Below are 23345 nucleotides of genomic sequence, written 5' to 3'. Positions count from 1 at the left end.
GCCACCCCTGGAGCAGGTGACCGAGGCTAACTGGACTAGGCCCCTTGCCGGCCGTTTCAGGACTAGCCAGCTCGTCAGCGGTGATACTGCGCCGTTTAGAGTCGCAGTTTGAAGCATCCTCCCCGGAGCATTCACGGGGAAGGTCACATAAAAGACAGAGATCCTGCAGCCCTGAGGAAATTTCCCAGAGGTCTCGTCGCCTTAGGAAGTCGTCCAAGTCCGCTAGGTCTCAACACTCTAAGGAGTCGTTTCACACCCCTCATGGTTCCAGGGGATCCTCCTGGACGTATCATAGGTCCAGGGAATTCTCCCGGCAGTCTCGGTATACAGCGAGGTCGGTTTGGTCTCATCTGGACCCCTCACGGGCCTTATGCTCCTCAGCATCCCAGGCTGCATCCCAAACGCAGCCCCCGTATGTTCTCTCGGGGGGAAGTAGCGGACCAGAGGAGGTGGAAAGGTCAGCTGCGTTCTCTCTATCAGACCTAGATGGGGAACAGATGTCCAGGCTGCCACTTTAATGGACAGCCTGGTGGTAGCAGTTAAGGACCGACTACAGGTAGCCGAGACTCCGGTAAAAGTGCCACCAGCTACCGTATTATTTGAACGGCAGAAACGCTTTTGCCAAGTGTTTCCTTCCCATCAGGATTTTTGAGGCGTATCCATTCCCAGATGGCCTCGACAAAGGGTGGTCAGTACCCCGATGGTGGACCCACCAGTGTCACGTTTACCAAAAAGCACGGCATTGCCCTCTGCCGATGTTGCGGTCCTAACCGACTCGCAGGACAGGAAACTAGATGCCATGGCAAAAACAACTTTGCAGGCACTGCCTTGCGGCCCACCTTCGCTTCTGCCTGGGTGAGCAAGGCATCTGTGGCATGGGCAAAGCAACTGCGAAAAGATATTTGACGTGACGGAAAATATCAGTCAAGCGAAAATTTGCCTGCGCAGCAAAATTTGGACGCAGCGAATTTGTAGCCCGCGCATCGGCAGCTTCCGTGGCTAAGCGGAGGACACTATGGCTGAACGGATCGTCAGCGGATGCATCCTCCAAAGGGGTTCCAACGAAACTGCCCTTCGAAGGCAATAGACTGTTTGGCCCCCAAACTAGACGACCTGATTAAGGAGAAGCTTTCTCTTTTTTCGGCGATTTTCGTCCCGACCCTCAACAGGGCAGTGGACTCAGTCAAGAAGGGCGCCAGCTGAGCAGAGGAAGGCTACTTCCGTTAAAGCCAGGCTAGCCTGGCGATCTCGCTTAAAGACACCCAAGTGGACAGACTTTCCGGTTTCAGGATGTGTGGTTGACCCACATAGCCGACGCCTGGGTACAGGAGGGCGGCTTGCGAGGGCATGCTATGGAGTTCGCAACCTTGCCAGGATCAACTCCTCAGATCCAGGGTACCAAAGGATCCAGGGAAAGCAGCACAGCTGCACCCAACAATAGAACCGCTACTGGCACAAGGGGTAGTGGTGCCCGTGCCATCTGGTCAGCACGGAAGGGGTTTTTATTCAAATCCCATCGTAGTCCCCAAGAAAGATGGCAGGGTCAGGCCGGTCCTCGACCTACGACTGCTAAACCATTACGTCAGAGCAAAACATTTCAGGAGGGAATCCCTCGGGCCAGTGATAACTTCTACGGAACCAGGGGAGTTTTCCTGTCAGTGGTGGATATCAGGGATGCATACCTGCATATTCCAATTCGCGAATCTTGCCAGCAATTCCTACGTTTCGAGGTCCATGGGAGCCATTACCAATTTATAGCGCTACCATTCGGACTCTCGACATCCCCAAGGATCTTCACAGAGGTTCTGGCAGCGGTAATGGCACTACTCCATTCAAGAAGGGTGATGGCCACCCCTTGCCAGAGGAAGGCAATTTGGAAAGTCTGCGCATCACGCTTCAGACACTAGAAGAATTTGGTTGGATCATCAACCACGAGAAATCTTGCCTAGTACCGACTCAGCAGTTGGAGTTTCTGGGGATGGTGTTCGACACCAAGAAACACCAGATTCGCCTACTGTAAGCGAAGGCGGTAACACTGGTCAGCAAGGTGCATCTCCTGCTCCGGGGTAGACGGATAGCCATCAGGCATTTCATGAGGGTATTGGGCCTGATGGTGGCCTCCTTCGAGGCTATACTATTCGCGCAGTTTTATTCCAGGGAGTTTCAACGTTTTCATCCTGTCACGTTGGAACAAGTCACAGTGGACGCTGGATCAACAGGTTGCCATAACACCACGCATCCAAGTTACTCTGAGATGGTGGATGAATTACAGGAGAATCCAGAGGGGTCGGTCACTACGTCCAGGGCAGTGAGGATACTGACGACGGACGCCAGTCGTTACGGCTGGGGTGGGACTCTGGAGGGACACTCCACCCAGGGGGTGTGGTCACAAGACGAGGCAAGACTCTCAATAAACATTCGGGAGCTGCTGGCCATCTGACGAGCATTACAGCATTTTCATTACTTCTCAACAAGGATGTAAAAATCCAGACAGACAATGCCACAGAAGTAGCATACATCAACCGTCAGGGGAGCACAAGAAGTGCAAGAGCAATAACAAAAGTATCCGGCATACTTAGGCAGAGAAACATCTGCGGTCCATCTCGACAGTTTACATCCCAGGGGTAGAAAACTGGGTGGCGGATTTTCTCAGTCGAAAGACTGTGGATCCCGGCGAATGGCAACTACATCCGGAGGTCTTTCAGGCGATCTGTCATCGCTGGGGCACCCCGGATGTAGAAATGTTGGAAGTATCCTGTAATTCTGCCTGGATGCCCTTTGTGGCACGTTCGCGAGATCCTCAGGCAATAGCGGTAGACGCTCTGGTGAGTTCGTAGGCAGGGTTCAGATTGCCGTACGTATTTCCTCCTCTTCCACTCATTCTGAGGATACTAAAGATAATCAAGAAGGAGGGAGGGCCAGTGATCTTGGTCGCACTGGATTGGCCGAGGCGAGCGGGGTATCCAGACATAGTAGAGCTTTTGACTACCGCCCTATGGTCACTCCCAGAACGGGAGGAGCTACTGTCACAAGGACCGCTCTTCCACCGAATTCGATGTCTCTTCGCTTGACGGCCTGGCTATTGAGACCGCTATACTAAGGAAACAAGGTTTCGCTGAGGCAGTCATCCGAACGATGATCCAAGCCAGGAAGCCGGAGCCATCAAGAATTTATTATCATATATGAAAACGCTTAAGGGGCCAGGTATTGGCTCTTTCGGTTTCTTTTCAGAGACCAATCGCTAATAAATTAGCGGTGCAAACTTTTTTTCAAGGGGTCATGCATGTGTCACCCCCGTTCAGGCCACCTACTCTGGCATGGGATCTTAATTGGGTGCTGAATGCGTTACTATCACACCCGTTTGAGCCACTCAGAGAGGTACCTCTGAGGCTTCTATGCTGGAAAGTGCTTTTTCTGGTGACGATCACATCGATACGGTAGGTGTCCGAATTAGCCGCTCTGTAGGACGAACCCCTCCCTTCAGGACATTCCAACAGGACAAGGTGGTATTGAGACCAGCTCCGGGCTTTTTTGCCAAAGGTAGTAGCAGCATTTCACCTTAACGAAGATATCGTACTTCTGTCTGTTTCTCCAGCAGCGGTACAGGCGAGAGAGAGAGAGCACTGCACCGACTGGATCTGATAAGGGCCTTGTGAATTTATGTTACAAGAACCAAAGACTTCCGGAAGACAGAGACACTGTTCGTAATACCAGAGGGACAGCGTAAGGGATCGGCGGCCTCTATGGTGACCATCTAAAGGTGGATTCAAACGCTAGTGGCGGAGGCTTACCGAGCCAAGGTGCAGTCGCCTCTATTTCGGATAACGGCCCACTCCACAAGGCCGGTGGGGGCTTCCTGGGCGGTTTGTCACTGAGCCTCGGCATTACAGGTATGCAAGGCGGTTACTTGGACATCCTTGCATACATTTGCAAAATTTTATAGAGTCCATACATATGCATCAGCGGACGCCGCCATGGGTAGAAAGGTTCTACAAGCGGCTGTCCCTGACTGTGACCATTTGGAGAATAACGCACCCTATTTTGTTTTCGGGACTGCTTTTGAACGTCATATGGTCTGGCTGGGTCCCCCAATGATACGGACGAGAAACGGATATTTTTGGTATAACTTACCGTAAAATCTCTTTCTCGTCACGTTCATTGGGGGGGACAGCACCCTCCCAAAGATTTATTTTCATTATAGATAGCATGGCTGGAGCCCGTTGTTCTCGGGTCACAGATGACAATATAATTATCCAGAAGTACTGGTATGTGTTGGTTTACGTAAAAATGTAAATATTTTCTTGTGTACTCCCACTGGCTACTCCTACTGCTTGCATACAAACTAATTAGCTGAGTGCCTGCAGGGGGGATATAGCCTGGTGGGAGGAGCTAACACTTGTGCTTAGTGTCGCCTCCTAGTGGCAGTGGCTATATCCCCATGGTCTGGCTGTGTCCCCCAATGAACGTGACGAGAAAGAGATTTTACGGTAAGTTATACCAAAAGTATCCGTTTTGCTTGAAGGCGTTTTAGGCCCCATACCACTCTTGTAGAGCTCTTGAGTGGCCAAAACCATATAGAACCCCTGCAAATGACCCCATTTTAAAAACTAGACCCCTTAACAAATTTATCTAGGGATGTACTGCCCATTTTTACGCCACCGTTTTTGAATGAATTCAAGCAAAGCAAAAGGAAAAAATTGTGATTTTCATTTTTTTGGCAATTCTGTCAGTTTAAAATCAACTTTTTTGTACAGCACACACATGAATGACTACTTGCACCCCAAAATGGATACCCCTGTTTCTCCCGTGTTCAGAAATATACCCATTGTGGCCCTAATCTACTTAAAGGAAACATTTCTAGGCCTATAATGGAAGGAGCACTCATTGGATTTCAGGGTACAACGGAATAAATTCCAGGTCCCAATGCCCACTTGTAGAGACATTGAGTGGCCAAAACGATAGAGAACCCGCACAAATGACCTCATTTTGAAAACTAGACCCCTTAACGAATTCATCTAGGGGTGTACTGTGTATTTTGACCCCACAGTATTTGAATGAATCTAAGCAAAGCAGAAGGAAAAAATTACAATTTTCATTTTTTGGCAATATTGTCAATTTAAAAACTGGGTTTTTTTTGTACAGTGTACATAGGAATGAAGACTTTAACCCCAAAATGGATCCCCCCGCTTGTCCCGTGTTCAGAAACGTACCCATTGTGGCCCTAATCTACTTACAGGACACATGGCAAGGCCTATAATGGAAGGAACATCTGTTGGATTGCAGGGCACAACTGAATAAATTCCAGGCCCCACTGCTCACTTGTATGGAATAAAAATTGACACGTTAAAAAATTCCCCCCCGTCCGCCCCCTTTTTGGCGTTCCCCCAAATCTTAGATAAAAGTAATAATGTGAACTGTGTGGTATTTCCGAAGACAGGGGTAATTACGGGGGCTGGTTGGGATGGGTATCCATTGGATAGCGCCGATTGCATTGCCGGGGGGGACTGCCCGCAGCCCAAGATGACAGCTCCATGCTGTCGGCTACCTGCGGGCACCGACAACATGAAGCTGACACGTCCTCAGCTAAGAGGGTATTAATCCTAAAACGATGCATGTTTCTACGTCCTCTAGGATTAAAGCCCACTTAGTGAGGACGTAGAATCCCGATGGGGCCGTCACTAAGGGGTTAAAATTTTGGAGATTTGTGTGTAAAAAATAAAAGTATGGGGGTTCTGGAGAAATAATATAAAATGTGGCACTCGTTTGTTATTAAGTATACTTAATCCGTATAATGAGCATGTGCAAGACGAGCATGCGCACAAAATTGCGTCTAGAAATGTACCTCTGCTTCCGGTTAAGCGTGTATCGGGATATAGCTCAGCAGCTACTTTCTTCTGGATGCACGCACGTACACACTTCCGGTCGCCCCAGTTCTAAGAAGTACCTGATACTTTTATCATGTCTCTGTGTCATATGCTCATGGGAGGTGGCAGATTAGTCAGTAAGCCCTCCGACTCGCGTTGCATCTCCTGTATTGTATCTATTGCCCTACACTAATGGAATAAACACCAGAAGGTACCGACTCTCCAAAAGAAACCTGGAGGAACGGGTGATAATTTAGAGGCTAACCTGGATTCTTGAGGAGGTTCGCTACTCTCTGCAAACCCCTTATTCAAGTAAGTAAAACCTCATACATAAAAGAGCACAGGGTTTTTGTAACTTGTCTTTTTCACAATTTGTATGAATATTTTATATAGAAATTTTTATAAAATATTGATATAATTGTAATGTTAAAATCTGTTTTATTCTTGGCAGATGACGACAGCAGGAGCTCAGAGGAACATTTGATATCTTCAGGTTTTACAGTGGAAGATGATGGTAACATACAAGATACACACGAAGAGCCTGCCATTATCCCAGATGTACCCTCAGCCCTTCCCAGCAAACATCTGTCATCTGATTCTTTTATAGAGGTTCCATCTTCTGATTCATCACAGACTAGTGAGCAACATAACATTTACAGAAGAGATGTTAAAGAAGAAACAGTTGTCACAGGGAAGAAGTCATTTTCATGTTCAGAATGTAGCAAATGCTATACCCAAAAATCATATCTTGTTAGACATCAGAGAATTCACACAGGAGAGAAGCCATTTTCATGTTCAGAATGTGGGAAATGTTTTACCCAAAAATCAAATCTTGCTAATCATCAGAGAATTCACACAGGAGAGAAGCCATTTTCATGTTCAGAATGTGGGAAATGTTTTACCCAAAAATCAAGTCTTGTTGATCATCAGAGAATTCACACAGGAGAGAAGCTATTTTCATGTTCAGAATGTGGGAAATGTTTTACCATGAAATCAAGTCTTGTTGATCATCAGAGAATTCACACAGGAGAGAAGTCATTTTTATGTTCAGAATGTGGGAAATGTTTTACCCACAAATCAAGTCTTGTTTATCATCAGAGAATTCACACAGGAGAGAAGTCATTTACATGTTCAGAATGTGGGAAATGTTTTACCCACAAATCAAGTCTTGTTGATCATCAGAGAATTCACACAGGAGAGAAGTCATTTTCATGTTCAGAATGTGGGAAATGTTTTACCCACAAATCAAGTCTTGTTGATCATCAGAGAATTCACACAGGAGAGAAGCCATTTTCATGTTCAGAATGTGGGAAATGTTTTACCCAAAAATCAAACCTTGTTGACCATCAGAGAATTCACACAGGAGAGAAGCCATTTTCATGTTCAGAATGTGGGAAATGTTTTACCATGAAAACGGGTCTTGTTTATCATCAGAAAATTCACACAGGAGAGAAGTCATTTTCATGTTCAGAATGTGGGAAATGTTTTACCCACAAATCAATTCTTGTTATTCATCAGAGAATTCACACAGGAGAGAAATCATTTTCGTGTTCAGAATGTGGGAAATGTTTTACCCACAAATCAAGTCTTGTTTATCATCAGAGAATGCACACTGGTGAGAGGCGATTTTCGTGTTCAGAATGTGGGAAATGTTTTACCCAAAAATCAAGTCTTGTTGATCATCAGAGAATTCACACAGGAGAAAAGTCATTTTCATGTTCAGAATGTGGGAAATGTTTTACGAAGAAATCAAATCTTACTGAGCATCAGAGAATTCACACAGGAGAGAAGCTATTTTCATGTTCAGAATGTGGGAAATGGTTTACCAGGAAAAAGGGTCTTGTTGATCATCAGAGAATTCACACAGGAGAGAAGTCATTTTCATGTTCAGAATGTGGGAAATGTTTTACCCAGAAATTAGGTCTTGTTAGACATCAGAGAATTCACACAGGAGAGAAGTCATTTTCATGTTCAGAATGTGGGAAATGTTTTACCATGAAAATGGGTCTTGTTTATCATCAGAGAATGCACACAGGAGAGAAGTCATTTTCATGTTCAGAATGTGGGAAATGTTTTATCCAGAAATCAAGTCTTGTTTATCATCAGAGAACTCACACAGGGGTGAAGTCATTTTCATGTTCAGAATGTGAGAAATGTTTTACCAAGAAATCAAATCTTGTTAAACATCAGAAAATTCACAATTCAAAATCTTCTTCTCTTCTTGAGTTTCTTCTTCGTGATTGAAAACCTCGACCGCCTCACGTGAACTTCTGTTACCGACCATCAAGATGATCTCAGTTGTAAACTAGATTTATTAATATCATGACAATTGAAAAGCCGTACAATTAGTAGTTTCCATATTATATAATGTTAATAAAGGTTTATTGAAATCAGCATATCATCCCTAACTCAAAAGTGGTTGCAGGTATTGAAAAAAAATTACTGCGCCTATCAATTTCTGATGGAATTCTGCCCTTTAATCATCCATCCCATGATCCTCTTTCCATTGAAGTTTTTTGAACTTAATGTATAAGAACCCACTCACATATGTTTTATTTTGTCCTTATCCTGGCCGGCGCCTATTACTCCCTATCTACTGAGCCAAACCTTTTAGTTTCTCTTTGTTTTTTCCTGGATTTTAGATTTGTAGCTGAATTTAGTTGAGATTTAAAGGGATCGTCCAGTTGTCAACTATTGATGGCTCATTCTCAAGATCAGTCATGAATAATAGATCTGTGGAGTCTATCACTGGGGCCCCTAGTGATCAGCTGTTCTCTGGGCCAGTGTGCTCAAGGACAGTCTCAATATTGGAATTGCAAAGCCTAAGAGTGAACCTGTAAACCCCCTCTTCCCGCCTGATTCAATATCTGCTTTTTTTTTTTTTTTATTGCCAGGGTTTTATCACCCAGGCTGTTTTAGAGGTATTCGCCCTTTTACTTAGAGCAATTTCCTCTAGGGCTATGATTAAAGCACTGCTTGCATTGCACAAAGTAGACTTTCTGACTGTAGGTGTTGCTTTTATAAGCTTTTTAAGAGGCCCCAATCTTGTGAGCACAATGTGCAGAGTTTACAATGGTTAGTAGGATGATTAACTCACTTCTTAGAGGCAGTTTTCTTTTGAATGTACACCGCCGCTAAAGCTGGTGGAAACCACCCCGTGCTTAAGAGGAGTTCCTCTGTTGTGTCTTCTCTTAAATCTACTACCAAATTCCTGTGTGGCATACTCAAAAGCTTCTAGGAAGAACCATGTCTTCCTGGGTACGTCTGTCTCGCTAGTGTGACAATTTGCAGCTGATCACCCGGATTATTAAAAAGGTTTTTAAATTTATCGGTCTACTTTTTTTTACCCTGATTAAATATGTTCTGTACCAGATAGAGAATGCTTAGATTTCTGCGATGCACATACTTGGTAAATGCCTTTCCTATTTCACAATTTTCACCAGCGCTCTGTCATATAAAGAGATTGAGAAAGTGTCCCCCCAGCTGTCCAGTATCAATCAGTTGTCGTTCAGGACAATAGAAAAGTTGAGCTGACAACCTTTGCCCCTTGAATCTACTCAAATGATAGATAGATAAAGATATGAGATGGGTAAATTATAATGTTCTAATCCCCCCTTCCTCTTGTATATCAAAGGCTTGCCAATTACACAAGAGGACAGGAAATCCTTTGTCCCAATGTCAATACAAGTGGCCTTTTGACAGGTAGATGCTGATTTGCTCTCCCCAGGCTGGTGGTTGTTGCTTTTAGAGAGATAATTTTATTACTTCCCCATACCTCACCCCAAGCTCAGGAATTCCCCTCAAACTACGTAAACTCATACCTGGTTATGATTTCTGCCTCATGCTTGATATTCATGCATAGATAAAAGCATGACAAGAAATATGGCAGCCTATCTTCATGATTAGAGACCCTCCCAACGAGATATGACTGAAACTAGGGAATTACGATTTTTGAGTTCCTACAAACCCGACCCTCCCTTCTCTGTATGACCTCAGAGGGGTGGGGAGAAGGTGTGTATTGGGGGACCCCACAGTTCTAACCGGTCAATCCATGGAGCTATACTTTGGTATATGGGCGTCCCTCTGTTCTGGATCCCTTTGGGCCGTGTATCCAAAAATCTGGTAACTTTCTTTTATTTTAATCCTGATTATTTTTAAAATACTGCTGAGTGTTTATTGCCTGTATGTCCTTATTCTCCCCATGTAACAACCTTTTTGTATATCTTTATACATACTATATATTTTGGCACTACTAGATCTTTTCTAGAATAAATCTAGAATTTATCAGTTCAAGCCCTGTCAGTTTTAAAAACGAACCATATTCTCCGAAGATTGTATTCATAATTCATAAATCGAGTTCCAGTGTACCATTGACAAACTAGTAGTGGCAGTGTTTTATTTCTATGCGTATTGTAGAGCTCTGGAGTGCATTATAACGGATCAGGTGGATGATTTGAGCCTTCACTTGGCATGCGTGCAGGAGCCCAGTAAAGCTGGGTACATATCAGCCTGTATTCTAACGACTTCAAGCTTGGATGTTTGAGGACAGAGGCGGGATCAATCGGCATCGTCCCTTCTACTCTCTTCTCCTGTCCAGTGTGGGAAAAATTGGTTTGCAGTGCAGGGCCAGGCAGATTGCTGTAGCATTGTGGTCGTAGGTGATGGTCGTTTGTCCGCTGTGTACAGCATTCACAGCTTCTACAAATGAATGTATGCAGTCTAAATTCACAAACCTAAATTAATCAACATAGTAATATAGTATGCTAAGCTAAAAAAGACAAATGTCCAGCCTATTAACCCTCTTCCCCCCTGTTGATCCAGAAGAAGACAAAGAAAAACTCTTGGAACTGTATGAGGTTTCACTAACCGTAATGCAATGGTCACATTTATGGAATACAATTGAACTGGATGTGAGCGACTTTTTCATCTCTAAACATGGCAATGTAAACTTCCGGTTCTGACGCCATGCTTTATGGTATTTATTTTTGTTTCTATTTTTATTGTTGGTTAGTGTTCTAAAGTCTTCCAAAACTTTGCTGTTAAAAAGTAGTTATATAGGGACCTTTGGTCTCCATCGGATAGAATTTACTGGGTGATTTAAGGTTGGTGGTTAATAGTTTTTTAGTGGGAGTGGTGTCTTCAAGTATGGAGTCCTCTAAGGGCTCTCTCAGTTTTATAACTCTACAGTATGATCCCTCAGGTGGGAGTTTGTTCTCATTTAGTGAGTAGAATCGCTTTAGTGTCAATTTTCTTACAAAGTGATTAAGGCCTATAAAAGAGTTCAAAAAGATCAGGCTCGCTTGATGGACTAAAGGACAAGCCCCTGGATAGTAATTCCACTTCTTTTTTTCAACGTGTATCCAGAGATATTGAATATACCCAATTTTATTGCTTCGTCGTTGGAGTTTGTATCTTCCGAATTGTTTTTAGATATTTTTGATTTCTGGCGTGTTTTTCTCCCTGTCCGTTCGCCACTTCTTCTTCTCCTTTTTCTGATCTGTTGCGTGACTGATAAAAGTGAGTAATTTTTGAACATCCCATCGAGTTGTTCCAAATGGTTTTGAGTATTGTTTTTCCTTTAGGGTTCAGGGACAGCACAGAACTCTGTGTGACCCAGGTGTTGCTTATTAGACCCTCTGTTTCTGAAAGTCGAGGGGTTGTCTCCCCTAAAAAAGATGTTATCGGGGTAGTAACATGATTTGTATTGTTGGTAATCTCAAATGATTAGCTAGTTGGAAGGATAGGATCAATATTAATATTGGTTCTAAGGGGGGTATTTTCCTTACTTTGTAGGAAATTGATCAAATCTGACGGACTTCCTGCGATATTCTCCATAGCTGGTGGTTCTAAACGCATATCTGAATATATTGGAAATTGGGTGGGTTGGTTGAAGAGTTAGTTGGGGACGGTTTATCCAATGGAACTTGTGTTATGTTTTCTCCAGAGGAGTTCGGATTATTAGAAATAATGGAAGGGAATGTGGGTTTTGAAGGTAAATTATTATTTAATGGATTAGAATCATAAGTGGTTTTTTTTTAGGGTAATTATATCTTCTTCTATTGGCTATCAGTGCCCTTTCTTGGGTAGGGTTTCTAGGGTATCTGTGCTTCCAAGTAGATTCTCTTGGGATGTGTCTGTATAATGGTTCAGAATGAAAAGTGTTGTATTGATATCCATCAAGTCTGTTTGGCCATCTGGGGGGGGGGGCTGAGGTGTAAGACCCCGTTCATAGATCCCAAAAGAGGTAACTAGATGATCATTGTATTGGTACTCATAGGGGTCTGGATATTGGTTGGATCTAGAGTTGGAAAAAGAGGAATTTCTGTTACGGTGATGGGATCTTTCTGGATGATTATATAATTCAAAAGTATTTCTTCTGTTCTGGTAAATGTTGTGTGTTTTTCTATTATCTGCAAATTTGACCTGTGGGGTAGCTTTATATTCCCAAGGGAAATATCTTTTTTCAATATTTTTGGTTTAGATCCCTCTGTAATTTTTTGATTTTGGATGGAAGACCCATCATAGAGGGTATTTGTTTCACTTACCAGCTACAATATGTCGACAGACAACTACATAGATTTGTAACAAAACTCCCTGCATATTTGAAGGACACATCTCAATTATTATCCCTATTGCAACAGATCCCTTGGGAAAAACATACATATGGGTAACTCTTGACGTTTGCTCCCCATATTCTAACATCCCCCATTTACAAGAAATTGAGGCCATTGCCCACTTTTTAGAAAAGGATTAGAGATGAGCGAACGTACTCGGTAAGGGCGATTTCGCAATCGAGCACCGCGATTTTCGAGTACTTCACTACTCGGGTGAAAAGTACTCGGGTGCGCCGGGGGGCGGGGAGAGGCGTGGCGGCGTGGGGGGTAGCAGCGGGGAACAGGGGGGAGCCCTCTTTCCCCTCTTTCTCCCTCTCCCCCCCACTCCCCGCTGAAACCCCCCACGCCGCCACGGCGACCCCCGAATTTTTTCGCCCGCGTTCGGAAGTACTCGAAAATCGCGGTATTCGGGCGAAAAAGGGGCATGGCCGAGCACGTTCGCTCATCTCTAAAAAGGATACTTTAATTCCACCAAAACAAAAACAATTTCTGTTGGACAGTGTGGAATTTATTCTTTACAATAATTATTTTAAATTTAACAACCACTTCTACCTGCAAACAAGGGGGACCGCCATGGGGACCAAATGCGTGCCCTGCTATGTGAACATGTACATGGGCGCATTTGAAGAAAACATCAAAGATCCCCACATCTATTTCTATAGACTATACAATGATGACATCATTTATCAAAAATCTGAACCTAAACACATGGGGTTTAGAATTCACTGGCACTTGTAGCACTACACAAGTTACTTTCTTGGATTTGGACATCTATATTAAGGAAAATAACATTTGTACAAAAACACTTTTTAAACAAGTGGATCCCAACAGTTTCCTGGACTTCAGAAGTGGCCATGCGAAAAAATGGAAATTAAACGTTCCTTTTGGACAATTCAAACGGATCCGAAGAAACTGTTCTACCCTTGAAACATTTGACGAGCAGGCAAAAATTCTGTATAATAGGTTGAAAGAAAAAAAGTATCCAGAAACCCTATTAAAAACATCTTATATTAGAGCTAGGCAAGAGGGCGGGCCAATACGTACTAATATAATAACAACAAAACAAATGACATCTGAGAAGAATGAAGGTCGCTATGATCTCTGCTCCATCATGAGATATAACTCAAAACAAAGGGAACTGAGGAATATCCTAAATAAACGATGGCATATTCTAAAAGGAGATCCTTTTATCTCAGAAATACTTTCCACCAACCCTAACCTGATCTTTAGGAGGAGCAAGACGTTGGGAAATATTCTAGCTCCATCATGCCCTCGCAAATTCCAGAAAACACTCAAGCAAAGGGTCTTCCAATTTTTTCTTCTACTCCGAATACAGGAGCATATAGATGTGGAACCCCTGGCTGCGCATGTTGCGAGAATATATGCCACCGAAGGCAATCAGTCGTTATGGGAACTGACAGTATACCTTTTCAGATCAAGCAATTTTTGAACTGCGGTTCTGAGCATCTGATTTACTTAATTGAATGTCCTTGCCAAAAACGAAATGTTGGCCGTACAATAAACACCCAACGAAATCGTATTAACCAACATAGATACAATACTAAAAGAAATGACCTAAAACACACTGTCTCTAAGCACTTTTCCATGTATCACAACTCTGCTCGCTCTTTAATGAAAATCACCCCGATTAAAAAAAATTCCTAAAGGCGAATTCACTAAACTCAGAACTAAGGAGATGTTTTACATTTTTCGTTTTAATACTTTACATCCTCATGGTCTCAATGAGGTACTTGAAAAGATCTAGCTTTCCCTTAATTAATTTTATAGCAGATATATTATCATTTTATATTTAATCTGATTATTACATTGAGGCTACAAACATATCGATCTATTCTTTGACATTTCAGGTATTTATCAACCACTGTTGTTTATTTTTATGATAATGTTTTAAATGTTTCTTTATAAATTGATAATTTATCTTATTATATACTGTGAGGGATGAGCGTCAGGATTAGGTAGCCGCCTGGGCATCCACGGCCAGAGACAGTGACACAAGGAAATAAAGTTCTTTAGTTTATTTCAGAAAACGAAGTAAAACAGGCCTTAAAGGGGTTGTCCCGCGCCGAAACGTTTTTTTTTTTTTTTTTCAATAGCCCCCCCGTTCGGCGCGAGACAAACCCGATGTAGGAATAAAAAAAAAAAACGGCCAGTACTTACCCGAATCCCCGCGCTCCGGCGACTTCTTACTTACCATGCGGTGCACCGTGCGGTCCATTGCCGATTCCAGCCTCCTGATTGGCTGGAATCGGCACACGTGACGGGGCGGAGCTACAAGGAGCCGCTCTCCGGCACGAGCGGCCCCATTCAGAAAGGAAGAAGACCGGACTGCGCAAGCGCGTCTAATCGGGAGATTAGACGCTGAAAATTAGACGGCACCATGGCGACGGGGACGCTAGCAACGGAACAGGTAAGTGAATAACTTCTGTATGGCTCATAATTAATGCACAATGTACATTACAAAGTGCATTAATATGGCCATACAGAAGTGTATACCCCCACTTTGTTTCGCGGGACAACCCCTTTAACTCCAGGCCAACAGAAATGAACACCTGCTCGTCTGAGCACTCACTATACATAGATCGGTCCTGACTACTCAATGTCAAAAAACACGGCTTGCTGCGCACAGCCAGTCTGGTCCTCAGACCTGCAGAGGTCTCACCACACCCAAGACCTGCAGGCCCAGGTTTTTATGAGGCCTATTACCAGCCTCACTTGGCACATGGGAGTGGCCATCCCACCCTTCGCTTTGACCACTCCAGGAAAAGCCGGCCCGGACTATGTGGCTTGGAGCCACTTTGTAAAACTGCACCGTGTCAGTAACTTAGAGACAGTCAGGGATGCGCCAGGTTTTTCCAATGGGATTCATATAGGGCTAACGTGCATATAATCATAGAGCACTCACCTGGTGCCGCGCAGGGAGAATCAGCTGATAATCCCCGCCGACACCGATGTCCAGGAAAGCTTTGTATAAAAATCTTTATTCCCCCATCCGTAGCTTCACGGAGAGCAGCGAAGAATCAGCAAACAAAACACCCGGTTCGGTGCTTGGTACAATATTCGTATCAGAAAGAAAAATAGCTATCTTTGCGCTTGTTGGGAAAAAGGATTTATTTAGAAATAAAGAGCGACGCATTTCGGCAAAATATTATCACCTTTTCAAGTTCATTTACATTACTACAGAGACATACATATATACAATACTAAATACACACTTAATACAAGCCGGCTGCCTAAGTGCCGATAACAATCAGTGGTGTTTGTTCCGGGGGACGGAAACGCTCCTCGCAAAGGGACGTACATGTCACGATAAACGTAATGTATGACGTCAGAACGTTGGTATGTGACATGGAACGCATCTGCGTCCCATGTATTCCAAATCAACTTTATTGACAGCCGGCTGTCAACGCGCAACTCGGCAATTAACTGGCAAATCGCACACCTTGCTAAAATCGGCATGGTTTTGTAGCGGCTTTTCATAGCGTGATGCTGAAAACTAAAAAAATCACAATTAGATAGACAATATTTACAATCTATTATAGAATATAAATAAAAATATCTGAATACCAATACTGGTTAGTTAATCCCTAATAGAAATAAAAAAAGGAAAAAAAGCAAAAATAACCATACCGAGATATGATCATAAGATAAAAAATATTTAATTAGACTTACTGCCAATACTGAAAAGTATTAAAAGTTATTTATAAAATGATACTAGATTTTATTACCTTTTCCAATTAGAAATTTAATGTATCAAAATTAGTCGTCCTAAACAAAAAAGGGATGATGCTAAAATGTTTCCAATACCTCGTTCAGTCCACAAGGGGTTAATGTATTTAAACGATGTATCCAATACATCTCCTTTTTCCTTAGTGTACTGACTGATTTTTCTTCGATATATTCAAGTGGTGTTACTCGCATCTCAAAAAAGGTGCACAAAGGTAATTCGAAAAGGTAGTAAAATCTAGAATCATTTTATAAATAACTTTTAATACTTTTCAGTATTGGCAGTAAGTAATTAAATATTTTTTATCTTATGATCATATCTCGGTATGGTTATTTTTTCTTTTCTTTCCTTTTTTATTTCTATTAGGGATTAACTAACCAGTATTGGTATTCAGATATTTTTATTTATATTCTATAATAGATTGTAAATATTGTCTATCTAATTGTGATTTTTTAATTTTCAGCATCACGCTATGAAAAACCGCTACAAAACCGTGCTGATTTTAGCAAGGTGTGCGATTAGCCAGTTAATTACCGAGTTGCGTGTTGACAGCCGGCTGTCAATAAAGTTGATTTGGAATACATGGGACGCAGATGCGTTCCATGTCACATACCAACGTTCTGACGTCATACGTTACGTTTATCGTGACGTGTACGTCCCTTTGTGAGGAGCGTTCCCGCCCCCCGGAACAAACACCACTGATTGTTATCGGCACTTAGGCAGCCGGCTTGTATTAAGTGTGTATTTAGTATTGTATATATGTATGTCTCTGTAGTAATGTAAATGAGCTTGAAAAAGGCGATAATATTTTGCCGAAACGCGTCGCTCTTTATTTCTAAATAAAATAATTTTCCCAACGAGCACAAAGATAGCTATTTTTCTTTCTGATACGAATAGTGTCAGTAACGTAGTGTTAGTGACACACAAATGCTGGCTTCCTCCACCGAGCCCAGGCTGCTCGGTGACACGTATCTGCCCAGGTACTCCCTAAAGCCACATATGAGAGCATCCTAGGTGAAATATATCTGCCCTCCACCACTTTGCCGGTCACTGTCTTACAATACCTATAAACAAATACCTGCACAGCCGTAGAATACAATATGCACCTGTCTATATGGTTGATGTCATTATGTAATATTTTATACTTTAATTTAACTCTTTATATTCCTAAAACTATTTTTCTCCCTGTTGTTCTATCACCTATACGTTTGTCTATACTGTACTATTATTATAGTTTTATTTCCCATATTCTTTGCTAAAGTCTTGTTTTTAATCTAATATATTAACATTATAGATGAGCGAGTATACTCTCTAAAGGCAATTGCTCGAGCAAGCATTGCCTTTAGCGAGTGTCTCCCCCGCTTGAGACGGAAGGTTCGGGTACCGGCAGCGGGCACGAAGCTGCGGGGGAGAGCGGGGCGGAACGGAGGGGAGATCTCTCCCCCCCCCCCCCCGCTCCCTCCTGCTGACAGCCACTACTCACCGCTCCCCCGCGCTGGCACCCGAACCTTCTGTCTTGAGCGGGGGAGATACTCGCTAAAGGCAATGCTCGCTCGAGCAATTGCCTTTAGCGAGTATACTCGCTCATCTCTAATTAACATACTTTATGGCTCCAATTGACATTGTCACGTGCCTTCCATTAGTAATTAGCACGCCCCCATCGTGTCCGTTCATGTGATACCATTTAGTGTCAGGGCCCCTAAGCGGTGTCACCAAGCTTACTTACGCGATACTCCTATGGCCATTACACCACATTATAGAATACAATCTATCCTCTTCCCGTGATATTAACACGTCTCCACCACGTCCGTTCACGTGATATCAATAAGTGTCACGCCCCAAAATGACGTCACCATGCTAATCCACGTAATACCCTCATGACCATTGCACCACATCACATGACATATTCCAGTCTACTCACGTGATATGAACTCATATAAAGGCCTACGTATGACGTCATCACGTCATACGAAGTGATATTTCACGTCACCGTGTCATACCGCAAGACATTTTCTATGCCCCTCTATCTCTATGCCTGTCCGCTAGACTCTACATATGACTACCCCCTATCTAAAATACTGGTAGTCCATCAAATTTGATAGCGCTAAATGTGCTGCGCCCCATCCCAGACGCTACTATATCACGTGACAACGCCCACGCCTTTTCATCCCGTGACGCGTCTATCAGTAACACGCATCGCTGCGTTACATTGAAGCCACCGGAAGTAACACTAATCTGACCGGAGGCACATCAGGATTGAGACTCCGAGACTCACATGATACGCCACACATACATGGGGAGGTAACCTTTATTTGTACATATTTGTGTCATTTGTAATATGTTTTATTCTTGATAAAGGCTTCTTGGGAAGCCAAAACGTGTTGCAGAATAATCTTACTGAACTTTGAAAACATCTTTCTACATCTGATTTACTATACGCCTTCTGGGACTGAGGGGTGCCGCGGACTTGGCACCCCTACAAAGTAAGTTATCCACCATAGCCATATTGCTGGAGCGCCAGGAGGTCTTTTTTATACTGTTGTCTAGAACCTTTTCTTGGTCTCTGGTATCTACATACCTAGAGCCAGCTCGTGACGCTTTCCCCCAGGGATGTCGTTTTGACCAGCACTATTGGATTCCATCCATTGAATACAACCAAGGTTACTTTCTGCCTTCTAGAATTCTTGATGTTTCGGGACACCAGGAGGGTCCCGTTACGTCTGGGTGAGTCCCAGACGTTGTTTGAGAAATTCTTTATATCTCAATAATAATTTTTCCCCCTAACCATTGGAGCGCTATCATTCTGTTTCTTGTTTTGTTTTTACCTACAGAAATATTTATACCAAATATGCAAACAAGAAATTCCATCCGCTTTAGGCTGCCCGTCTTCTTGAAAAATCGAGCAAGTTTACCGATTTAGGGCCGGACCCCCGCATAAGGCAAGATTAACGTACAAGAGATCCTAAGCCCCGCCTACATCCGGTCATACCCTGTTTCCCAGAAAAAAAGACATACCGTAAAAATAAGACATGGCATGATTTTCCAGAATTTTTGAGGATGCAAAAGGATTTTTCAGGCTTTTTGAGCATGCTTGAAATATAAGCCCTACTCCAATATTAAGTCCTGCTAACAATTAAAATTTAATTTAAGTAGTGTCCAGGCAGCTATACATGTAAAGAAGTTAAACCTTTTTGAACATAAATTAATATAAGACGCTGTCTTATTTTTGGGGAAACACGGTAGTAAAGTACTTAGGCCTCATGTCCACGGGGAAAATCAGATCCGCTGCAGATTCTCCATGGAGAATCTGCAGCGGGTCCCTCCTGCCCCGCGGACATGAGCGCTGAAAATAATAAATAAGAATAAACTCACCTCCCATCCGCTCCGTTTCTTCTCTTCGCTGTGGCGTCATCTTCTCTGCGTCGCGGCCGGATCTTCTTTCTTCGGCTCGGCGGATGTGCAGGATGACGTCGGTGACGTGCCCCGCGCATGCGCCGGCCCGAAGCAAAATGATCCGGCCGCGACTGAGAGAAGATGGCGCCGCGGAGAAGAAAAGAAGCGGAGCGTGTGAGTAAACTCTGATTTTTGTCTCCCGCGGATCCGGACGGCTTCCATAGGCTTCAATAGAAGCCCGCGGGAGCCGTCCCCGCGGGAGACCCGCACGAAAATGGAGCATGGTCCGGATTTTTTCATGCTCCATTTTTTTTTAAATTCCTTTTATTGACGATCCGCGGGTATTTATCTACCCCGCGGGTGGTCAATGCATTCCTATGGGATGCGGATCCGCAGGCAGAAGAAGAGTTAAAATCCGCTGCGGATTTTAATTCTTATTTTGCCCGTGGACATGAGCCCTTAGACTACACTGATAAAGCTAAAATACTAAGGATCTTTAAAAGCTACCGGAACACTCTGGAATTCAAGGGACACAAAATCCTGATTTTTGCAAAGTTATCTGCTGAAGTTCAATGGAAAAGGAAAGCACTCTACAGGAGGCAGATCAAGTTTATGCTGATTTACCCAGCAGCCCTGAAGATATACAGCCATGACGGCTCTTATTTCACCTACCAAGACCCTGATTTGGTAGCAATGGACCTTGAAATGCCTCCTTCACTGGTTAATTCACCAGCTCCCATTTCTGACCGGAATTCCCGTCTGACGGTCAAGGAAATCAAAGGGAAAGGGGACACTAAAAGAGAAAGCCATAACTGTTGTCAACAGGTAGACTCTTCAAGTCCTTCTATGCTACCTAAAGAACAATTGCAAGAGATGACCACTACGGAGACATTCGATCTAGCATCGTCTCATGAATAATGGGACATTACATCATAGTGGAGAGGTGTTGTTTATGTAAGCAAGCCATAAAACCTCTGGGTGGGTCACTGGCTATATGCTTAATGAATCTACCTAAACTAGTCCCTCCCAGCTGTTGGCTGTTGCTTGGTTTTAAAAGTAGTTTCCATTCACTGACACACATATGTTCCCTGTGCTGAATTGTGCCCGAGATTAAGTGTAACATTTATGAAGTTTAACATGGCAGTTCAACAGAGCAAGAAACAGGTGTGCCGCATAAACTGTCTTAAAACCCTGCACTTCCTGATCATCACTACTACTGTAGTCTCTATTCTTATCTTTACTGTTTTCTATTAAACCTATGTCCAACGCTCACCTCTGGTACATTCTATCCATATTAGCCTCTCTCTCCTTTCTTCACCTATGCACATGTCACATGCACTCTTCACTTTCCTAAAATGACTCAATCCCCCTGAAGCCACAGTGAAACATAACTATCGGCCTTCATAAATCCCCTACCCACCTGCTCCCTCTCACTATCCTGCTGTTACTAGCCTCGGGGGACATTTCTCCCAATCCTGGCCCACCCTCTAGTGCCCCTAACTATTACCCCCCACTGAGTCACCCTTCTAGCCCAACCACTAGTTTGTGCATATCCTCCCTGATTTCCTTTCAATGCTCTGGAACTGCCAGTCAGCATGCAACAAACTCCCCACCATCTATGACTTTTTCACAGCTAAATCCCTAAACCTGCTAGCTCTAACAGAAACGTGGATACAGCAGTCTGACACGGCCTCCCCTGCTGAATTGTCTTACAATGGCCTGCAGTTCTCCCATACCCTGAGACCAGAAGACAAGCAAGGTGGAGGAGTAGGTGTTGTTCTCACCTCGCAAAGCACCCTCCAGGTCATCCCCCTGGTAACCTCACTCACTTTCCCATCATTCGAGGTATATGCCCTATGACTTTTCTGTCCGCTGTCCATGTAAGAAGCAGTTATCTACCGCCCCCGGGTGCTCTGCTCCTGTTTCTGGTCCACTTTGCCACCTGGCTCCCCCACTTGCTCTCCTCCAAAATCCCAACCCTCATCCTAGGAGACTTCAACATCCCCACTAACGACCCCGTCTCCCCATCTGCCTCTTAGCTTCTCTCACCTCCTCCCTTGGTCTCTCACAACTCGCAGCCTCTCCCACTCACAAGGATGGCAATACTCCTGGATCTGGTCTTCCTCCGTCTCTGCTCTGCTTCCAACTTCACTAACTCCCCTCTCCTGCTCTTGGACCATAACCTCCTCTCTTTCTCTGTCAAGCTTCCTAGTATCTCCCTAGACCCTCCTACTTACCATACTTGCAGGAACCTTCAGGCCATTCACACCCAGGTCTTTGCTGAGTCCTTACAGTCCTCTCTGTCCCCTATCTCTCTCCTCTCCTGTCCCAACCTGGCTGCCGCACACTACAACACCGCTCTCAAACATGCCCTGGATGAAGCGGCGCCCCGCGTGACCCAAGTTATCTGATGCAGACCACGGCAGCCCTGGCTCACACCTTAAACGCGCTTCATCCAGCGGTGCTCTAGGTGTGCTGAACGGCTGTGGAGAAAGTCTCAAAAGTCCACAGACTTTCTCTATTTCTCTCAAATTCATGCTTAGAACCTACAAACTAGCACTCCACCATGCCAAGCAAGTCTACTTCACCTCTCTCGTCTCCTCACTATCTCACGACCCTAAATGACTCTTTGACTCTTTGCACTCCCTTCTCAGCCCAGAATTTCAGACGCTAGTAATGGACGTCAGTGCTGAAAAGCTGGCTGCTTACTTCAAAAAGAAAATTGATGACATCCGGCAGTAAATAACCTCCCAATCCCAGACTAGCCCTCATCCTACTCGGATGCCTCTGCCCTATGCCAGTCACCGCACTGGCTGCCTGTCAAATACAGAATAGAATTTAAACTCAGCACCCTCATCCACAAAGCCCTCAACAGCATCGCACCGCCCTACATTGCCCCTCCTCTCAATTCAGTACACAGCCCGAGCCCTCCGCTCTGCTAACAAAATCAGATTAAGTGCCCCTCAAATTTGAACCTCTCACTAGCACCTCCACCATCCCCCTGTACACCCCTAAACTTACTCCCTCATGTCATCAAGAATTCTAAGCCATGGATTCCAGAGAACCTCTGGAATACCTTTGAAAGATTTTCAATCCCTGACTTACAAACAATCATGCACAAAGAACCCACTTCTATAATAAACACCCTATGCACACAAAAGAAGCTGCAAGAGCTACACATCGCGCACATCTCAAATGTAATCTCAAATTTTAAAAGAGAACATCTCTCAACAAGACCGACAACATAATTCGAAAGATTAATTAAAACATAAAATACAGAATCTAGGAGAATATCCCACATAACCAAAAACTTTATATCAACCAACAATTTGATTAGACCGACCTTTATCACGTCCTGGGAGAAGGAACTAGAAATAAAAATTTCAGATGCTGAACTTAAAACGATATTTAAATCCGCCTACGGTATCTCACCATGCGTACGCCTCCAAGAAAACCACTATAAACTCCTATCCAGATGCTATAAGACCCCCGAGTGGCTTTTCACCTATAAATTCTCTGACTCAAACAAGTGTTGGCGCTGCCAAGAGAATGTAGGCTCATACCCTCACATATGGTGGAGTTGCAAGATAATAAAACCCTTCTGGACAGAAATTGAAAAGGAAATTACAATAATTCTCAAGAAAGCCTTCAAGCTATCCCCGGACGTGATAATTCTGAGCAAACCAAATAAGACATTTAACCCTCAAAAAGACAAACTCATCTCTTTCA

The 23345-nt window shown here is 43.8% G+C and overlaps 1 protein-coding gene across 1 annotated transcript; it reads left to right on the top strand.

The window, feature by feature from the left end:
* Positions 1-2677: 2677 nt before the first annotated feature.
* LOC136626733 (oocyte zinc finger protein XlCOF7.1-like) lies at positions 2678-8260 on the top strand. The gene is made up of 2 exons (XM_066601740.1): positions 2678-2750; positions 6316-8260. Exons 1-2 carry the CDS (start codon positions 2678-2680, stop codon positions 8106-8108), a joined length of 1866 nt encoding a protein of 621 aa, XP_066457837.1. The 3' UTR covers positions 8109-8260.
* The last annotated feature ends 15085 nt before the right edge of the window (positions 8261-23345 follow it).

Source organism: Eleutherodactylus coqui, chromosome 4 (genome assembly GCF_035609145.1).
Source record: "Eleutherodactylus coqui strain aEleCoq1 chromosome 4, aEleCoq1.hap1, whole genome shotgun sequence".
Classification (NCBI taxonomy): domain Eukaryota; kingdom Metazoa; phylum Chordata; class Amphibia; order Anura; family Eleutherodactylidae; genus Eleutherodactylus; species Eleutherodactylus coqui.
This window is presented reverse-complemented; position numbering and strand designations above follow the sequence as displayed.